The sequence below is a fragment of the Phragmites australis genome, chromosome 3, assembly GCF_958298935.1.
Source record: "Phragmites australis chromosome 3, lpPhrAust1.1, whole genome shotgun sequence".
NCBI lineage: Eukaryota > Viridiplantae > Streptophyta > Magnoliopsida > Poales > Poaceae > Phragmites > Phragmites australis.
The window spans coordinates 49,938,771-49,959,753 of NC_084923.1; the positions used below are offsets into that span (position 1 = coordinate 49,938,771).

General features: G+C 42.1%; 3 protein-coding genes across 6 annotated transcripts; 2 read left to right on the forward strand and 1 right to left on the reverse strand.

The window, feature by feature from the left end:
* The first annotated feature begins 274 nt into the window (after positions 1–274).
* Positions 275–3,980, forward strand: LOC133911305 (DNA polymerase II subunit B3-1-like). 2 transcript variants are annotated; one of them, XM_062353501.1, is made up of 4 exons: positions 278–1,426; positions 2,604–2,688; positions 3,463–3,504; positions 3,605–3,980. In XM_062353501.1, exons 1-4 carry the CDS (start codon positions 758–760, stop codon positions 3,667–3,669), a joined length of 861 nt encoding a protein of 286 aa, XP_062209485.1. In that variant the 5' UTR covers positions 278–757; the 3' UTR covers positions 3,670–3,980. The 2 variants fall into 2 exon arrangements, with proteins under 2 accessions (XP_062209486.1, XP_062209485.1); XM_062353502.1 differs by lacking the exons at positions 3,463–3,504; positions 3,605–3,980 and adding an exon at positions 3,008–3,452 and having other exon boundaries at positions 275–1,426.
* A 6,334-nt stretch (positions 3,981–10,314) lies between these two features.
* On the reverse strand, positions 10,315–11,500 carry LOC133911306 (uncharacterized). The gene has a single exon (XM_062353503.1). The coding sequence runs from the start codon at positions 11,334–11,336 to the stop codon at positions 10,707–10,709; it is 630 nt and encodes a 209-aa protein (XP_062209487.1). The 5' UTR covers positions 11,337–11,500; the 3' UTR covers positions 10,315–10,706.
* A 6,572-nt stretch (positions 11,501–18,072) lies between these two features.
* Positions 18,073–19,890, forward strand: LOC133911307 (ycf20-like protein). 3 transcript variants are annotated; one of them, XM_062353506.1, is made up of 3 exons: positions 18,073–18,210; positions 18,404–18,603; positions 19,437–19,890. In XM_062353506.1, the coding sequence occupies exons 2-3, from the start codon at positions 18,437–18,439 to the stop codon at positions 19,888–19,890; spliced, it is 621 nt and encodes a 206-aa protein (XP_062209490.1). In that variant the 5' UTR covers positions 18,073–18,210; positions 18,404–18,436. The 3 variants fall into 3 exon arrangements, with proteins under 3 accessions (XP_062209490.1, XP_062209491.1, XP_062209488.1); XM_062353507.1 differs by having other exon boundaries at positions 18,409–18,603; XM_062353504.1 differs by lacking the exon at positions 18,073–18,210 and adding an exon at positions 18,222–18,369 and having other exon boundaries at positions 18,444–18,603.
* Positions 19,891–20,983: the final 1,093 nt, after the last annotated feature.

The following is a 20,983-nucleotide window of genomic DNA, read 5'->3' on the forward strand; positions in this document are numbered from 1 at the left end:
TTCTAACCCTAACCCTAAAGCTAGTTCAAATTTAGTTAATCGATAGATTTGCAAGATCTTAACCACATGAGATCTTGCAAAATCTGTTTAAGCAAATAGTCATTGAAGTCATTTTCCGAAATTGAGCTGTGATCTATTTTCTAAGAGTAGTTTGAATCTAAAGTCATATTTGGATTGAAGGAAATTCATAGGAATTATGGAGGATCCAAATCCTTAGAAAATTTTCCTATATGTGTTGTTTGTAACATAGGAATGAACATGTTAAATTCCTATAGAATGTATTCCTATGCCCCGATTCCATAGGAATTTTAACATGAGCTCAAATCTCATGTTTTGAGAAGTCCAATGCAATCTCTCTTCTTACCTTCAAAATTCTTATGTTATTTTCGAACTATCAAAATACATCACATCTAACGTTCTTATATTTTGAAATCTTATAGGATTAAAAGTATGAGACGTTCCATTTCTATATATTTTTCGTTCTTGTGTTTTTCCAATACTGCGTTTTAAAGGAGCCTTAAACTAAAAATTTAAAATTTTCAGAACGATCCCCATATTCCGGACAGTCCAAAGCTTTTGAAATTCGAAGTTCCCTCCCGTCATTGACAACAAAACATCATTTCTCATTCCTCCCTGTGGTTCTGGAAGCGTCCGCGCGGCCCCGAGAAAATTTGAACTCCCTTCCCCTCGCTTCGCCACGCACCACCACCGCTTTTGAGCTCGCGGCGAGGGTTCCGGCTGCAGCGGCGGACGCGACATGGCCGGGAAGAAGCCCGCCCCTCCCTCCCCCCAGCGCAACGGCAGCGCCGCCTCCAGCTCCAAGCGCCGGCCTACGCAGCCTTCGGAGGCCTCAACCGCCTCCGCCGAGGCCCGCCCGGCTTCGAAACCCCGCAAAAGCTCCATGGAGAAGCCGGCGGCCTCTAAGCAGAAGCGCGACAAGCCAGACCCGCAAAAGGGAGCCAAGCGGAAGAAGCAGCAGGCGTCCGGCGAGGCAGGGACGCCCACGACAAAGAGGAAGAAGCGCGACGAACCGGAACCCAAACCCCAGAAGGAAGCCGCGCCCACGAAGAAGCAGCAGTCACCCGGTAAAGCGCAGAAGCCCGCGACCACGCCCACAAAGAAACAGCAGAAGGAAGCCAAGCGCGAGAAGCAGCAAACGCCCGGCGGAGCGTGGAAGTCCACGCCCACCAAGATGAAGCACGGCGACGCGGAGCCCCAAAATGAGGCGAGGAGCCCGAAGAGAGCGTACGGCGGAGGGGAGGCGCGCGCACCCACGCCCGTGAAGAAGCTGAAGAACCAGAAGTCGGCTGCGGCCGACAAAGGCGCCTGCAGCTTCGCGATGGCGCGGGTGCGGCAGCTGATGCGGGCCGAGGACGCCACCATCCGCCCTTCTAATGAGGCCGTCTTCCTCATCAACAAGGCCTCCGTATGATTCCCTCCTCCACATTTCCTCGTTTTACTCTAAGTGGAATGATTTATGCTAGCGATTAGAGGATTGAAGCATCGAATCACTCTATCCGAATGTGATGATGTTTTCAGGATTATTTCTTATTGATCTACCGAGATTTACTTTGGTGATACCATCAGTTCCAACAAGGTGTTTGATAAATTGTCTGAGATGTTGTCACCTCACGACCCCCCCCCCCCCGGGTTGCCTTCGAACTTGTTAAGGGATCTATGAGGCCTTTTCCTTAGCGTGCCTTCACTGTTTTGCACGGACTTATCCAAAATACTGGTGTTTTCTGTATTGACACATTAACTTTATGTTGCTGACCTGCGGGGTTTCATCAGGCAGGTTGAAGATACAGTTAGCCTAGTAATTCTTACCAAACAAGTGTATGTAAGGAGTATCCAGATTATCCAGAGAGGATGCTGGTCTTTGTATATAGTTTCCAGATTTGTTGTCGATCGCTTGCATTCAGTTGTTTAAAGCATTACATATGGACTAGTCTTCACTCTTCATGGCAATGAACCATCTTGAGCTGATTGGGTTATCCACAAAAAGACCACTATCTAAGCTTGATTCTGCAGATGTGTTGACAATATTTTTCCTTTTACAATTCATAGATTGGGTGGAAAACTCTGATGCTTAGTTATTAGAGAAATTGGTTTGAAGTTCCATTCTGTTGATAATTTACATTTACAAGATCTAGATAGAGTGATAAACATGAATTATTAAGTTTGACTAGCTGATCCAGGCAAGTGATTGGCAACATTTTCTATTTAGATACCATCATACTCGTGCAAACTTTAGTATCTGGATCAATTTGGAAGCTATCCCCATGAACTGATGACCATTAAAAAATAATTGATTGTCAAGATTTGAAGTGCTTTGACTTCATAGGGGACAGAGGGAACCAAAGAATAAGATCGATGCCTCCTTCCAAATATAGGATCTAACAAAGAATTCGTTTATATCTTTTCTTGCTCTTTGTTGATACTTCAAATTCTTTGTGGGGAAAACAGTATTTGGTATACCAAGTTTGTATCTATAGCAGCTTGCATTTCTGTACCATTCATGCACTTGGATACCTGTTGACATTTGTCGCTTGCACCTTTTTCCTTAATCTGAATTGATATTGTAGCTACACCTATTTCTGCAGGAGTTATTTTTGGAGAAGTTTGTCGAGGATGCTTATCGCAATGCCCTGAGGAATCGTCAGAAGTCAATTATCTACGATAATCTTTGTAAGTTGGTCCTTCGTTCCTATCCACATTCAATTTTCCTTCATCGTCTATGCTTAAAAAGGCAATTAGTTAGGTGTGCAAGTTGTGACTGTATTTAAGATATGAAGAAATATGCAGAAGAGAGAACTCAGATTGGTGAGACGCAAATGGTCTACTAAGACCTGAGAATAGATCTTCAAGATCTCACCCAATTACAGAACTTTTGTAATCTGTCGTTGATTACTCAATGCTTTAAACATGGAAGGCTTCTCCTATCTTTTGTTGTGTGGATCTATAAAGAGACTACCTGGGACACTCCATAATATTTTTCCATATGCAGGTAGATGAACCTTTCATTTTTCAGCCAAGTATTGCTATCCAATAAAGGAAAATGATCAATGTATAACTACAGTAGGCCGCTGTGCGTGGGAGAACAACTAGTACTTGGTAACTGAAACAGCTTATAGATGCAAATATATTATATTCTTGTTTGTTAGATCTCTTGGATCTTAGTGCGTGAATCCTCGAAAGCTCCCTCTTAGGGGGAAATAGTCCCCTAAACATGTTCATGTATTTTCCTGGATCTCCATGCAGTAAATGGTAATTTGAGATAAATGTGAATGAGTTCAACATCTTTATTCCGAGTCCTAGCTGTACTCCGCTCGTACTCATCTCAGAATTACCTAACCTTCGAAATCAAACCTGTTTCTTAGTGGTTTGAGTAGTAATACCTTTTGCTTTCTATATATTTCTTTCTGTCGTCTATCTCATGCCACCCGTTCTCTCATTTTTCAGCAACAGCTGTTTGCAAACAGAAAGGTTTTGAGTTTCTTTCAGGTAAATGCTTATCTTTTTGTTCAAATATTCGGGAACCTACATTGTTGCCTTGCTGTATAGCACGGTCTACTGACAAATCATTTCATGCATATCTTTCCAGATTTTGTTCCGCAGAGAGTTACAGCCGAAGACGCTTTAAAGGCAACAGCTCTTGCCCAGTCCTAGCCATATGCTAGATTGCTGGTAATCTGTTGAGGCATGCTAGGATTTTCCTTATCATGTGTGAGGAAACTGTGCTACCGGGTTGTAACAGTAGAATTCTTTGTAGCTCCGTTTGATAGGAGAACTTTGGCATTCTATCCCATTAGGGGATTGTTCGGCTATTATCTCCGGGGAATTGTACTAGGTTGTGTAATACTGTGACTGTAAACCTGAGTCACGTGCTTCTAGTATAAGAATCACCCGGGCCCGGGCTCCGTGTGGTATGCTTAACCTGAATATGCAAATCAGACGCTTATGAAAAAAGAAGAGAGAAAACTGAGTCAGCAAATCCAACTTCGTGCCATGTGGACTATCTGAATTTTCTGTTCAGCGTTAATGCCTGAAACTTGTGAATTGTCTGAAAATTCTTGTAACTGAGGGGTTCTGGATCATAATCCCCCCATTTCAAAATTTAAGGAGTGGTTTCACCCGGTGAGGACTCCAAGACCACAATAATACTCTCTCTATTAAAAATATGTAAGATGTATTTTGTTTAGAAGAAGTAACTAAAAGTAAACTTTGGCTATTAATTTATCTTATAATATGTTAAAAATCAGTCAATTGCTATAAAAATCAACACATATTAAAATCACTTTGAAATACAAACCTTTGGAAACAAATTTTTTACACTAAATATATATAATTTAATTAATTATCAGTCAAAATTTATAAAGTTTGATTTTTTTTAAAAATAAAATACGTCTTACATTAATGAAGGGAGAGAGTATCTCTTATACGTCTTACAGGTTAGAGCCTGGATTTTTCTTTGTTTCTAGACTTGGACCCAAAATACTGCAGTATGTTTTTTTTTCCCTTTTAGGATGTAACCTGTAAGCCAAGCTGAGTAATAATATATAGTATATAGCTTTACTATTCTTGCTAATGCAATGCGTATTCGTGGCAATGGTTGCGGCAGAATCTACAGCCATCTTTTTTTCCACTCACTCCTCATTTTATAACGGGCTGCAGGCAACACGACGCATCCACATGTAAAAAGAAAAGTAACATGCATGCATGCCGGCTATTTGCGAAAAAGTAAATATCAAAGCGACGACGACACGACAAAAGCAGACTTGACAACCGGGGTTCGATCATATTAGACACATGAGATACCGATATGGCACTGTAGCTTATATTCGGTCGAATATTAGTTGTATTCGATATATGATGTGTCGAATATAGACTACAATGACATATTCGGTACCTCGTGTGTCGAATATAGTCGAGCCTGCGTGACGTATAGTGTACCGAAAGTAAATTTTTAGTAAATAAGGTGTCGAATATAGATATAAAATTATAAATATGAAGATATATTATATATTTTGATAAATACGATCACGTATATTATTTAATTTTGTATTTTTTTCCATGATGCTTTTTGGTAGAATTTACAACCATCTGTTTCGCCTCGTTTGACGCGGAGCCGAATCGGCGAAATTTCTGTCCCAAGTGTCAACGCTTCGATTCGGGTGACGGAAAGATCTAGACGTAGGAGCTGGAGTTCATTGGCTTGTTTCAGGTAGACGAGGGCACGAGGCACCTCACATGGTCCTGCCTTGCTGATGCCGCCAAAACATGCAACAGCTGCAGATGCGGACCATTTGGTGTTCATAGAAATCGGTGAAACCAAGTAAAGTACCACACTACCAAATCAAGCATGCTTTGAGAACGCGGGAACATTTTTTTTTTCCTAAGAGGGTACCATGAACGCACACTATCTATATATATATCACATTCACACCATACGTACGTGTTTATACACACGTTAGTATAGGATTATGAGGCTTGAGATTTAAGTATTATTAGACGCGCAAACGTATGTACTTAAGTCTACTCTGAGACTTATTATTGGAGCAACTGAGAAATAAATTCTACCCGTGCCGGCCTTAAGGCTCGAACACGGACGAGCTCGGTCGCACACCAGCGATTTTGCCACTCGAGCTAATGATTGGTCTCAAAATGCAGGGACAATCTGATCCCGTTTTATTGTAATCTTTTGCAAGTTGCGTATGAGCCAGCCCTATGTTGTTTCCTACATGTTGCTCATATTTCTATGATAATTTTTTTGAGCGATGCCACCGAAAATTGTTGCTACGAATTGTTGAAAACTGTGGTCGGGAGCAGGTAAGGCCGTCTCCGACGAAGATCTTAAACCTAACCGTATCCCTGTGCATCCAGTGCAACAATTCGAATTTGAGAATCGATATGCTCCCTAACAGAGGTGCCATCCATCGGCACAGTGATACTGGATGGAGTCGGATGTTGGCAAATTTGCGGCCAGCGGGAGTAGGGCATATTACTGTGTGGTAGAGTAACGGTGGATAACTGTGAGGTCGAAGAGAGATGAAAAATAATAAAAAATAAAAAATAGGGTAACTATTGGTAATAGAAAAAATAGAGTACTGTATTAGTGTTAAAAAATAATGTAATAGTATTATATAGAACGATTTTTTCAATATATATCCTAAATTAACTATTGCATTCTTTTTCAATAGTAGAGTAACTAGCAGATTACGTTGTGGAGTCAGCAGGCCAGCCGGATCGGACCAAATGTTGATGCGTGCAAGAGCCAAACTCATAGTTTATTCAGAAAGAATTACGCTTTTGTGTTGTTGTCAAGTGTATGTTTTGACAGAACACCAGCTAAAAATTCTGGATCACCAGGTTATTTTGTCCGGCCGGCCTACCCATTGGTTCATCCTATCTGGAGGGGCAAAAACATCTTTTCAGCCATCACTTCACGATGGGATAATATACAACTAACGATACTGTTGAACGCGTCGTCGGTCAGCATCTTACTTATGTTGCAAAGTTATTTGATACTGTTATGAAGCATATGTGTAAGTATATATTATACTATCTTTTTTAGGTGCATAGTGTGGGACTAACACTTTCAACTATGCAGATTAACATAAATTGTTTTGTACAGAACATTGATTCATGTATCTCTTAGAACATGAATTCGTATGCTCAGTGCATAATATGTTCGAAACACAAATATTTTATTTAGAACATGAAACCATTTTATGTAAATCATGAGTTCCGTTGTAACGCACTAGTGTTGTGCTAGTTTGATCTAGTGACATAAAAGAAAACGCTAAATTTTAGATAACACAAAAGGCAAATGTATAAGTTGCAATGATATAAAGGGAATCCATTCATAACATATATTAATGGGCCAAGAATCGACGCGCTCTCAGAGCATCAGGTACTATAGCTACTCTAGCAACATATTCCCACCGTCTAATGCATGTGTTCCCGAGTCCTCCAACGCTGCTTGCACACGCGCCCTCACGAAGGCTCCTAAAGCCCGCCGATTATGTGGTCCTCCTCACTGACCACCGCATTGGCTTTGCCCCCCCCCCTACCAGATCGAGCCATCGAAGCCACCTCTCGATGGGCGAGGCCACACGGGAGCGGACGAGAGCTTGTGGGTGGGTGAGAGAGAGACATAAATTGGCGGTGAAGACAACAACTCCGGGCGCGGGAGCAGCGGATCTTGACTCCGACGTGGACGGGCAACTTGTTTTTGCATTTGATTTGGGCGGTAGAGCCTCGGGGCGAGTGCGGATTTGGGGTACGAACGCCATGACAAAGGAGGTCGAAAAAAAAAAGAAAGAGAACAGTGGCTCAAGCGGCGTGGGTCGGGCAGCGTGGCTCAAGCAATGTAGATGGGGGCACACTCGGGTGGAGGAGGAGAGAAACGAGAGAGGCGGTGGCATCTGAGAAAGACGACTAACAGGAGTTGGTTAGGACTTGCTCGGGTGGAGCAAGAGAAAAGGAATAAGCCGGGCCGAAGTGGAAGGAATGGGCCATTGGAGCCCATAACTAAAAGAGCCGGCCTTTCCTGTCGTTTTTTCCCTTTCCCGTCCTTTTTTTTCCTTTTTCTTTGTTCTTTTCTTTTATTTACTCCTCTAGGAGCTCTCAGCCCCTATGATTAGCAAAAGATTATGAGATTTCTAATATTTTGAATGCAACTCGCACAGTGTATTCTTCAATGAATGAAAGGATGAAATACTATGTCTATGAGCTTTCTGTTTTCAAAATTATATAGCTCAAGATATTTGATTAACTCTGTCATATCTTCTGAGCCTTCCTTGGATTATGTAATGCTAAACTTCGAAAGACCATGTTATGATTTTAACTGCACCGTACAGTTGTACCAACTACAATATACATTAGCATTTGATACTATCAATGTGATATTAAATTGTTGTATCATGTAATCTTCGTTATATTTTCGTATTGCAATTTGTGAATGTTTAGAAAAAAAATACATATGATGTAATCTCCCAGGTTCCAAATTAAGGATATTTTTGCCATCAATATGGCTATACCATCTCTGAATTTTCAGACCAATAGTACAAGTTTCCATAGTTTTCTTGTTGACTTATTGGTCATTCTTGATTACAGTTGCATTGTAGAGTCGTGTAGGAGAACAATTTGTTTTCATCTTACCTACGACATATATTATCTTGTTTCATTATGTTTTCTTCATTCTTTATTAGAGTTACATTATGTTTTCCTTTGTGTTTTTCATTCAACAAATGCTACTCACTACTGTTGCAAGAAGGAACTCCCAAATGATAAGCGGATGCAACTGTATGAAGCTTTTGTTTGGAGAAATAAAAGTACTAATGGGAGATTGACACGAGAGGTTGTAGAAGAGGTTGCAGCATTATTCTTTGTTAGCACTCAAACAGTTCGACGTATATGAAAATGTGCAAGACATTGTTTCCAATAGGGTGGTGACATTGATGTCTCAACGAAGAGACTAAATTGTGGCCACAAGAGAGTTCATGTTGATCTAAGCTTGTTGCATGATATTCTATGTCAAAAAGGACCACCTTGGATGATTTTTCGAGGCATTTGAAAGTTAGCAAATACACGTTTTGGAAGCTTAAAAGGGAAGATGGATAAAGCGACACTCAAACATCATAAAGCCATTGCTAAAGGATTAGAACATGAAACAAAGACTGCAGTGGTGCATTTCCATGCTTGATCCGACAAGCATTGATGTTGACCTGGTCTTCAGGGACTTCACTGACATTGTTTATATAGATGAAAAGTGGTTTTATCTCACAAGGACCACTAGGAGATTTTATCTTCTTTCGGATGAAGAGGAGCCACTTCAGACTTGCAAAAGAAAAAAATTCATCCTGAAGGTAATGTTCCTTTGTGCTCTTACTCGGCCAAGGATGAATGATGAAGTAAATTGCACTTTTGATGGTAAAATTGGGTGTTTTCCTCTAGTTACCTATGAGCCTGCAAAAAAGACAAGTAAAAACCGGGTTACAGGGACCTTACAGATGAAGCCCATCACTTCAATTACAAAAGATGTTATGTGTTCCTTTGTTATAGAGAAGGTAATCCCTGCAATTAAAGAAAAATGGCCAAGTGAAAATGTTGGGAAACTAATATTCATTCAACAAGATAATGTCCGTCCTTACATTGACCCTGCTAACCCTTTATTTAAGGAAACAATACAACAAGGTGGATTCAATATTCAGTTAATTTGTCAGCCACCAAATTCACCAGACTTGAATATCCTTGATTTGAGTTTCTTTGCAGTTATTCAGTCCATACAATTTAAGAATGATGTTAAAACCATAGCTGAACTTGTTGTCGTTGTGCAGTAGGCCTTCCAAGAGTATTCACTTATATTGTCAAACCGTATGTTCTTGACATTGCATCTTGTCATGATAGAGGTAATGAAAGCAAGGGGAGGCAACAGCTATAAAATCCCTCATGTTAACAAAGCTGCATTAGAAAGAGAAGGCAAACTTCCAATGCAAATCAACTGTAATCTCAATTGGTGCAACAGGTGTGTAGGCAGATTGATGAATGAGCTACCGGGGTGGTCCTCTTCATATCTACTTGGTATTTTAGACATGATGATCAAAATGTCTTTTGGAACTAACTTTTGGATCATAAGATGGCTAGAATGTCTGGTATTTTTGCTTAAAAGTCTGTGTCATCAAGTATACCTATTAGTATTATTGCTAAAACTTCGGGAAACATGAGTCTATCGATCCATGTAAATATACACTCATCTCTGTATATAAGTCTTTTGGTATACGTATTAGCACTACTTGATCAACTAAGAAGTAATAGATCTTGTAAAAATTAGCGTTGATCTATCTTTATCTATTCCAACCCCTTCTTTATCTGTTTCTTGAGTATTTTAATAAGGCATGCTCATATTTTTTTTACATGGTACAGGCAGATGGGCACTAATGTCTAAGCTAAATCTAGGTCCACATTAGGGGCAATATTGAAAATGATTTCTTAGGAAATGTAAACTAATAAATATTTGCAAATAAAAAAGTGGTCAAAGTTGTCAAGTAAAAGTAAATGGAGGGAGTATATCCTTACTCCTCTAATAACCGATGTATGCAGCAAGCATCAGAAAGTTCAGATCAGATGTTACTTCATGGGCTCATGATCCAACAAGAGCCGACAGAAAAGGAGCCATTGACGCACTAAAATAAAGGAGATTCATTTAATTAAGCTCTCCCACCACCTAGATCTCAGGCTAGCTCCAACAACCATGCAGAGCTACTGCTACATTGCTGGTAGCTACTGTAGTAGTATTTTGGATCTGGATGCTGTTCATACCACTGCACTGATAATCTTTGTGTGCCTGTGTCTAACTGACACATTTGAATCCAATGTCCAATGAATAATCGTAGGTGTAACAACAATTACAAGAAGAACACAGTGTGGTATACTAGTGTAACAAATGTGTACAAAAATCAATATCATCTCCTCATCTCCATATCAATTTCGTATCCTGTTTATTCCTCTAATAATCGATCACCACCAAAGAATCAATTACACCAAGAAGAAGAAATAGTGAACAATACTCTATCATGGACGGGTCAAGAACACGGACACATCACAGAAGAATTAATGGATAGATGCATCTTCAGTGTAGGATGCATGCTTGTATCTCCAACCCGGTCCAACAGTGGAGTGAAGCTCGGTGATGGATAGGATGCTCAGACGAGCTCGAGGCGCGCGGAGTACTCGGCGTACCTGGCGCGGCGGATGTTGGCCCGCCGCTTCTTCCACACGAAGGCGCCCAGCCCGACGACCGCGGCGGCCGTGAAGGCGCCGACTACCACGCCGGCCTTCTTGCCGCCGTTCAACTCCTCGTGGCTCCCGGCCTCTCCGTCCCCGGTGCCACTCGCGGCCTTCATCTCCGCGGCGGTCGGAGCGGGCGCGGGGGAGGACAAGGGCTTATCGTCATCCTTGTCCTTGTTGCCATCAGCTTCCTTCTCGGCGGCGGGCGCGGGAGCGGGCGTTGCGGAACGCGGGTGGGTGGGCGGGAGGTAGGATGGCGCCTGCGCCGGCGAGACCGAAGGGGCCGGGAAGGGGGAGGTCTCGGGCGGGGCCGGAGGAGAGTGCGCGATGTCGTCGGCGGGGGCGGCGGATGGTGAGGAGGAGGCAGGGGGTTGGGAGATGGGAGAGCGAGCGGATTCGGAGTCGGCGACGGAGTCAGGGTGGAGATGCGAAGCGGTGGGGGCGGACGCGGGGGCGAGGGAGATGGGGGACTCGTCCTGGGACCGCGCCTTGGTGGCGAGGAGGAGCGGGATGAGGAGGAGCGCGGCGCGAGGCAATGCCGCCATGGAAGCAGAGCTACTGAGTAGCGATGCGGTGCCGGTGTGTGAGAAGGGGAGGGCGGAAGCAGATCTGCGGCGAGGCGGACGTGGTTTTGGTTGGTGGTGGTGGGAGGAGCTGGGTTTTATACTGAGGTGGGGACGGCCGGGGGGTGGGAAATGTGAGGGAGGGGACGCCGGACGCCATCGCAGCACGCAAATGGTTGCTTGGTTCAAGCCACCGGAGAGACGGTGGCCGGTGGGACGACGCCGCTCTCAGCCTCAGCTCCCGGACTGCCTGCCACGTGCGCTACCAGATTCGTGCTCGTCCCTATGCCCCAGCTTTGCAATGCTCGTGTTTATTTTTTTAATTTAAATATTAAATCACGAGATAAATAATATAAATAAATATTTTTAAAAATCTTTCCAAACACAATATATAGAATTTGACGTAATTGCTCAGCTCTGCCACACTCAATCTCAAGGAGAGTAGGAGACACATCAGCCTGATTGGAACCAACCAATCTCGTCAGGATAGGACAGCCTGAAATCATAAATAGCACAACATGATCTCAGGATGGTTACAAATTATTCCAGTTCACGAATGCTTTGCAATACACCTGGTCTCTATCCGCACAACGTAACTAAAGACAAATTAAATTAAAATGTATCTTAATTTATAGATAACGAATGCATGATAAAATTATCAATTTAGTTTATCAGATTTTAGATTATTTGAGCTTGCTTTGAGTGTTTTGATTATGGATTAACTGGAGTTAGAGCTGGAGAAATATGTTTACTTATAATGTGTAGATGATAGATGCAACTTGACGGTTGATGGTGCGTAATTGGAGCTAAACAAGTGTTTAGTGCCGGATGATCAAGGAGACCAGACGGAGTCGAGGGTGATCCTAACTCTACACATGAAGGTTAAGCAAAATATGAAACGGAGGATGAATACAACGTGTTGACAAAGTCAAGTGAAAGGGATATCAGTGCAAGTGACAAGACGGTCTGAGAGATCGTGAGCGGGAGAGACTTGCCAACGATCATAACCGCAAGACGGAGTACACATGTCGATATCAAAATACTTGCTTAAGGTGTAAACAAGTGGCGAGTCACGCTTTGAGAAGTGTGAAGAGGGTTTCACGGTTGGACCTCAAAACTGCGGGAGGATTGGAGGAATTTGCGGCACATCGAGAAACTTACGTCGAGACGAAGCTAAGTGGTGAAGGTGCCGCAGCCGTTCGATGGACGGAGCAAGAAATTGATCAATATACTCTCGGTGATATGTAGGAGTGTACTAAAAAATAGTATTTTAGTAATAAGCTAAGAAACTTAAGAGTTAAGTTCCTAGACTTATAAATAAAAGGGTAGTGCTATGAGAGAGTTAGAACTAGCTACTTGAGCTCCTTGTATCGAGAGAAAAATAAGTGCTTAGCATATGTAATATATGAGAATTTTTTAGAGAAAAATTCGTATATTCCGTTTAAAATAGAGTTGACCTCTTTTAGTAATGAAGTTTGTGTTTTTGTATATACTTGAATTCCCCTCCTTCTAGACTCTATTGATTCACTTGTAAGTTTGTAATTTTTTTTTTGTGATTTTCTTATTAATTTTCGTTTTTGCTTTTGAGCGACGATTTTTTAACCTTAGGAAGCTGGTTTTTTTTTGCTAGAGGTATAAATATTCATATACTCATGTAGAGAGTCTTGAATCCTCTTGTCTCTAGACCGTCAACTTCAAGAGTTGCTTTTTTCGGTGACCGTCTTTTTTCTTGCTCTTCATTCAAGTTTCAAGCTTTTGTACTCAAAGACACATTAAATTATCTTAAATAGAGTATATGGTTCATATTCTATCTGTGAAGTCATATTAATTTAGAATTTTCTTTCTCGGTTTCTCTCTCTAAAGTTTATACTTCCGTTTATGCCTTTTTAAAGAGTGTTAGGTGAACAAAGAGTATGTCATCTATTTCGTAAAAAAAACTTATAAATACGTCTAATCACCCTCCTCTAGTAGTCGTTCTCGGTCCTACAATTAGTATCAGAGCCAGTTTGATCACATGTTGACATTAACTGGTTTTATGATCCTCAAGCGACAATGGAGAGAAGTGAAAAGATTTTGTTGTTTGATGGTCGATATTTTTCGTACTGGAAGTTACGCAAGGAGGTTTATCTCCTAAGCCAAGGAAGTACAATTTGAGAGATTGTGAACTCCAACTATATGATTCTTGTTGCTCATTCTTCTTCGGTCCACATTGAACAATATGAGGTTAATAACAAGGCTCGCAATATATTATTCACTAGTCTGAGTTGTGATGAGTTTGACAGAGTTCAACACATCCGTATTGTTCATGATATCTGGTCCACTCTTAGTGTTTTTCATGAGGGCACTGACTAGATCAAGGCCAGACGCCAAAGCATGTATAACCAGAAATACCAGATGTTCGTATAAAATATAGAGAGTTTTTAGATGCTATGTTTGCTCTTTTTGATGGAATTGTTAGTAACCTTAGATCCACTGGTATTTTGCTCTATTCGAACCACGAGAGAATGACCACGCTTCTCTATGCTCTTGACCATATCATATGAGAAGTTAAGATCCTAAGTATTAAAGAGTCACTAAGTTATGACATATTAACTTGTGACAAGCTATTCAGTAAGCTCAAATCCATCAAGATATCCAAGGTGGCTCAGAACGGTCTCGAAAACCCCTTGTCTTAGAACATGACGTTGGTTTCGAACCAAGTGGTGGCAATCAAGCTGGAGCTAGTTTTCTTATGCTAACACTTCAGATAGTGAATTTGCTTTATCTTTCTTGGTTTCTATCACAGATTAGCAAGACGCACTGGATGATGAGGATCTTGTGCTCATTGTGAAAAAGTTCACTCGCTTCTACAACAGCAGAAGAGACCTTGAATGATGCTCTTGTTAGCCATGATAGGTTACTTAAGAAAATTGCACATGAGTTGAAGGATTTTTAGCCTAAGTATGAGTTTGTGTCTACTGAACTTGTATTGCTTATGTCTAGGCCTGATGTTGAGGAGTGTGGGAGTTGCTTGATTGTCATGACTGAACTTACCGAGCTTTGGAATGTGCATGCTCAAGTCATCAGTCGGCTTGAGAGTGCCGAGAATAAGCTCCTTAAGGAGGAGTCTAGGTCTACTCTCTGCTAGGAAGAATTGCCCTTTACTTGAAAATGATGTTGGACTGAAAGACAAGCGTCTTAAGGAGCTAGAATCTAGATTGGAGAATGTTGAATGCTGGGTGTTCAAAGGATGTGCAGTCGAACTGTTCCACATGTATAGTTTTTCAGTACTAACTCAGCTGGGTTAGATGACAAGTTCAAAAGCTTTTGACAGAGAATGAGTACATCCTTTTTCTAGTAGAGAAGTGCTCAGGGGGTAAGGGAAAAATAAATTTGATCTTGGCTAAGACCAAAATATGTGCTGACAAAATGGGTTTAGCTCTTGGGTTGAGTTTTAAGAGGGTGACAAATAATGGAGAGAGTAAGAGTGTGTTCACTACACCTACTACATAGAAGCCAAAAAGTCCAAGATTGATATACACCACCACCCATCAAGAACAAAATCCACATCACAACCTATTAAGAAGAAACCTGCACCATAGTCTAAGAAAGTTCCACAACCTAAGATGAGAGCCCCTGTGAGAGAGGTCAGAGTGACCAGCAGTCGAGCTCTCGAGAAACTTTACCATTGCACCTACTGTCAGAGGAAGGGTCACTTGGTTAGGTTTTGCTTTCACCGTAGAAGATATGAGCAGCATGAGTGAGAGTGGAGTACCTGGAACATGTGCCGCCCCTCTGTTGGTGTACATAAACCTTTTCTCCACTTCTACCCACAAGTCTCTAGCGTTTTTCAATCTTTTTCTAGAGATGTTGCCCGATGTGGATTTTAGCATAACTCATACGGTTTTAGTCCACGTGTAAGAGGCTTTGAGTCCCGGTGCTTAGATGAAACATGTTTTCCTCATCTTGTTACTCGCTCCCAGCGTGTTGGTGTTAAATTACATACAGCTATTGTTTCTTCTTCAGGGTGGATGACCCAGTACTGGATTCTTATAAGGTTTTGACTAACCCCAATACTGAGTCATCCACTTTCTATTATTCTCATGTGTACTAATCCTAGTACCGAGCAATAAGGTTTCTCTCGGTGTTTAATTGCCCAACCTTTTTCTGAGCTATGGATGTGGCATAGGAGACTAGAGCACATGAGCTTTGATTTGCTTACTCATTTGAGTGCTCTAGGCTTGATCCGAGTATTACCCAAGTTCAAATTTGAGAAGAACTTTTTTTGTGCTCCTTGTTGGCATAGCAATATGGTTACCACTCCTCACCAACCAGTCAATCTGGTGATAACTGAACGACCGAGAGAACTTCTCTATATGAACATTGTTAGTCATTCCCGGGCTCGTTCGTTAGAAATGGTATGTACCTGCTGTTGAGGATTACTCTTGCTACTCTTGGGTCTTATTTCTTATAAGCAAGGATGATGTACTCTCATACTTTCGAAGTTTAGTTTTGAGGTTGTTCAAATAGGTTTCGGTGCATTAAAAGCAATTCACAGTGATAATAGCACTGAGTTCAAGAACTATCTCTTTGATGCTTTCTGACTTGAACATTGCATTGAGCATCAATTTTCTGCCCCACGCGTTCCTCAATAGAATGACATGGTTGAAAAGAAAGAACAGATTTTTGGTAGAGATGGCTAGGACGATACTCGATGAGTATAGTACTCCTACAAAGTTTTGGGCTGAGGCCATTAGCACAACGTGCTACATCTCGAATCGAATTTTCTTACGCTCGATCTTGAATTTGACGTCTTATGAGTTATGCTTTGGGAGGAGGTCAAAAGTTTCATATTTTAGAGTTTTTGGTCATCTGTGCTTCATCCTAAAGCGTGCCAATCTCGATAAGTACGAGTCGCGTTCATCTGATGGTATTTTTTGGGTATTCTCTCCATATTAATGCTTACAGGGTTTATAATCTTGACACTAACACCATCATAAAATCTTGTAATGTGACTTTTGATGAAACAACTCATGTGCTAGTTCTTCCTTTGAGTGTATAGGTGATCAGTAGATGAGCGAGAGCATTTTTGTAGATGGTGATCTTCCAGCTCTCGGTGATGACAAGGATGATCTACTACTTCCCTCGATAACACCTGCTATAAAGCTGGCTGCTGGTTCTACTCCAGCAGAGAGTCCTGCAGTCTCTACATCCATTTCAGCTGCTCTTGAACTTGCATCAGCTGTGTTTGAGAGGGAGGTTGTCTCAAGGCGTGAGGCCCCTCAACACATTCAGCGACGACATCCTCCCACATGATGATCAGAGATCTCGATGAGAGGGTAACTAGGTCCAAGTCCGCTTCTCATACTCATTTTACTAATTCTGCATTTGTTGCCTCTTTTGAGCCCCATGATGTTGGGCATATTTTATCTGATTTAAATTGGGTCAATGCCATGCATGAGGAGCTAGAAACTTTAAGAGAAACTAAGTTTGAGTCCCTGTAGAGCCACCTTCCAATGTTCGCACCATATATACAAAATGAGTTTTAAAAAACAAACCGGGGGAGGATGGGTCTCTAGTGAGAAACAGGCTAGACTAGTGGCTCAGTGTTTTACTCAAATAGAGGGGATAAACTTTGAAAAGACCTTTTGCACCAGTAGTTAGGTTGGAAGCCATTATGACCTTCTTGCTTTTGCGACATCCTAGGGTTTTAAGCTATATCAAATGAATGTCAAGAGTGCATTTCTAAATGATTTCATATAGGAAGAGGTCTATGTCAAGTAACCCTTAGACTTTGAACACACCAAATACCCACATAGAATATACAAGTTTCAGAAAGTTTGTATGGGCTTAAGCAAGTATATAGGGCTTGGTATGACAGGCTTAGCTCTTTCTTATTAGACCATGAGTATGTCATGGGATCGGTTGATAAAACTTTATTCACTCTTAGGCATGTCAAAGATTTCCTACTTGTTTAGATTTACGTGGATGATATCATTTTCGTTGGCTCTTCTCATGCACTTGTGGTCAAGTTTGCAGAAACTATGAGTAGTGAATTCGAGATATCAATGATGGATGAGCTCAACTTCTCTTTTGAACTTCAAATCAAGCAATGCAAGAAGAATACATTCATCTACCAGACGAAGTACATTAAGCAGCCGCTGAAAAAGTTCAATATGAGTGACGCGAAACCCTTGACGACACCGATGGCTACCTTGATTGTGCTTGATCCGAATGAAGATGATGAAGCGGTGGACCAGCGGTAGTTCAAGAGCATGATTGGCTCCTTTATGTACCTACCGATAACAAGATCGGGCATCTACTTCACCGTCTGCCTCTGCGCGCGCTTCGAAGCTTTACCAATAACGTCTCACCGCTAAGCGGTAAAACACATTCTAAGATACCACAAACAAAATTGCTATCTTCAGTCCTTGAATGTGCACACATGGATAGCGATTTCCATTGTTAGTTGGTGGAGGTTACTCATACAAGTATATTACGCATACAGTGAATACGATGAATAGCAGCGAGCGTGTTGTTATACCTTGGCACGATTCTAGGTGTTGCCGACAGTGAGGGACCCGTGCTCGGAAAGGATCTGGAGGAGGCGGCCGTATATGGCGACGGCCTCCTCCTTGGGGGCCTTGGGCCCGAGAGGAAGATGAGGCCCAAGCTGGGAAAGAGCAAAGCGACCACACGGCCCACGATAGGAAGCCTCGGTCCATTCGCTTCTCGTCGGCCGCTCCCCTCCATCCATCCATCCAACCATCTGATCTCTCTCCGGCGCGATGACGACTGCGGCCGCCGGGCCAGCCGCGACCTCCGATGGTGACTGACTGGTGAGCCCGCCTCGGATCGACAAAGTGCATCGCTTTAGGTCAGCAACCTGCACCTACACTCCTCCCTTTTTACGCTTCCCCTGGCTATCGAATTGGCAAGATGGGAGCCAGCTCGGTGGGTGGCCATGGAGGCTGCCTCAGACCACCGCGAAATGCGAATAGGCGAGCTCGATTTGATTGGATTTCATTACGGCTGGGTTAGTTTACGATTGCAAAACCTAAATTTTGCAGCGCAGATGCTTGGTCAGTAGCTGACGGCCGCATATGTCAGCTCTCGCTTTCTGCGAGGGAACCGCCAAGTCGCCTTGCTGGTCGGAATCCTCGGGACGGAGTCTTTTTGCTGCATCCTGCGCTCGGGGAGGAGCCGTCGCCTGTCGCCGGGGGACCTTTCGCTTACTGCGGGCATCTCCTTCCTTCCCCAGAAACTCAAGGTAGCATTGCTGTTTGGAATCCTGACTATTGTCGTACTATGACTGTTCCGACGCATAACTGAAACAATTAGCTACATCATGTGTCAATTTGGCCGATGCGTGTTTGAGCAGACACTTAGCGAGATGCTTCTGTTTATATTCTAATTCTACTGATCAGATAGAGATTGTTATAGCACCTTGTTTGTTGACTGTAAGCCTGTAACAACTTTTCAATGGGAATCCTAGCAGACAGTCTCCCTCTTGTCTTTCACTTGTGAAAAGCTATGCAGTTCAAATACACCATACCGCTGAACTCAATTACAAAGTCAAGTAGGATTATTGAGTCTAGAGAATGTATGTAAACATGATGTTTCTTCGGCACGGAACCAAATCTAACTTCCAAACTTGGCATTCAGGTTGTACATTGCTCTATATTTGTACACTTTATATCTCTCTTTTTTCTTCACATTAGGTTCTTAATTTAGCACATCTGTAGTTATACACATTCACTAGAAAGATTAAAACTAGTTGTGCCTAATCTAGCCAATCCAGGGTTAACCTGTTCACCTCAGGCTGATTTGCTTGGAAAGAGAATATGATTGTTTTTTTGTTATTAGGTGTTGGCAGTAATGATAGTAGGTCTGTGCTTTCAGCATTTTGCAAAAAGAGAATCCTAAATGTGCGGTCTCAGTCAGTCCACTGTTAATTGTATATTTTGAGCAGTGAGCGCTCACTCTTAATTAAGTGTTTTTCGGTTATATGTGTTCCTTTGCTGATCTGTCTTAAAAAGCTACCATCTTTCTTGCAACAATGACTCAGTACATTCGAATAAGAAATGTTCATTCTTTATGTAGGCAAATGCAATGGGCCATCAAGACTATGTCAGACGATAGTGGTGACCAATCCGGCAATAGTACTTGCCTTTTCAGCACAATTCAATCTTTTTGGAACAAGTTTTCTGTCAAGCTGAAGAAAGCAAGGAAAGGGCTACCGGTGAAGATCCTATTCTTTCTGATTGGATTTTATTGTGCTACTGCATTTGCTACCGTCATTGGGCAAACGGGTGACTGGGATATATTGTCAGCCGGACTTGCTGTTGCCATTGTGCAGGGTATTGGTGCGCTGATGTACAGGGCTTCCTTTGCATTTCTTGGTAGGATCAGGAATATGATTACCATATTCAATTACTGGAAAGCTGGGCTTACACTTGGGTTGTTCTTGGATTCTTTTAAATATGAAGTGGATGAGTTTCTTGAATCATGTAACCCATTCAACTTCGAAATTAATATATTTACTGGGCTTTGGTAATTTTTTGCTCCACGTTTTTTTGATATTAATTCTGCCAATGGAACATGTTGTTTTCCCAGCATATTGCTTGAATCATTTATGTTCTTTCTTCTTTTGTTTGCTCATCATTGCTTAAATCACTGATGAGCAAGTGGAAGCTTTTTCTATAAAAATAGAATAAAACTTTTGATTAGCTGGATAAAATTTGTCATTTTGCAAGGAAAAATACAGTGTGCACAATATGACATGATTTTGTGCATCATACCGGACTGAACAAACATTTCAATCTGAACTGCTGTTGATACTATATGCCGACACACGATCACAACGACTTGGCCACAAAACAGATTAAGAAATTTGGTTCAAATGCTGTGATCGTTGGGATCCATTCGGCTTGAAATTACAGCCCTCTATCCCTCATCATCTTCTTTACATTCTCCACGTCCTCCAGCCTTCCCGCGCTTTGATATATATACGCATCAGCAGTACAAAATTATCCTCGATGTCAGGATCCAGGCCAAACAACCTCTTTGCGACAATCTCTCCAATCCTGGTGTTTCCATTTACTGTGCAAGCACGCAGCAGAGCTCTCAAGACCGTCGGCTCACTGTGAGAAACTTTTGTTCAACACGAACTCATAAGCCTCGCTAATCATCCCTGCCTTGCCTAGCATGTTCGCCATGCAGTTACAATGCTCCATGGTAGGCTAAATTCTGTACACGCTCTCCATCTGGGAGAATAACCTCATGCCACCCTGCACTAACCCCAAATTGTTGCACGCTGAGAGCACGACAGGGTATGGGATTCAGATCTCTGACTTCAAGTGGATCCGAGCCATTGGATCACAAATAAACAGTTCAGATCCAGTGCTACATTATTCGGTAAACAGTAAAGTCGCGCTACAATATTGGTGAACAGTACTCGTGCTACAGTATCTGACTGCAAAATACTGTTCACACAGACTCAGTTTACTGTACACCTCTGACTTCACGTTGCTGGAGTTAGAGGATCTAAATCCCTGGGCATGGCCAAGCTCATTCTTCTGAGAGTACATCCCTATCAGAGCAATTGTTACTTACAGCTCTGTGTCCACCCGTGGCGAATCACCCAGGCA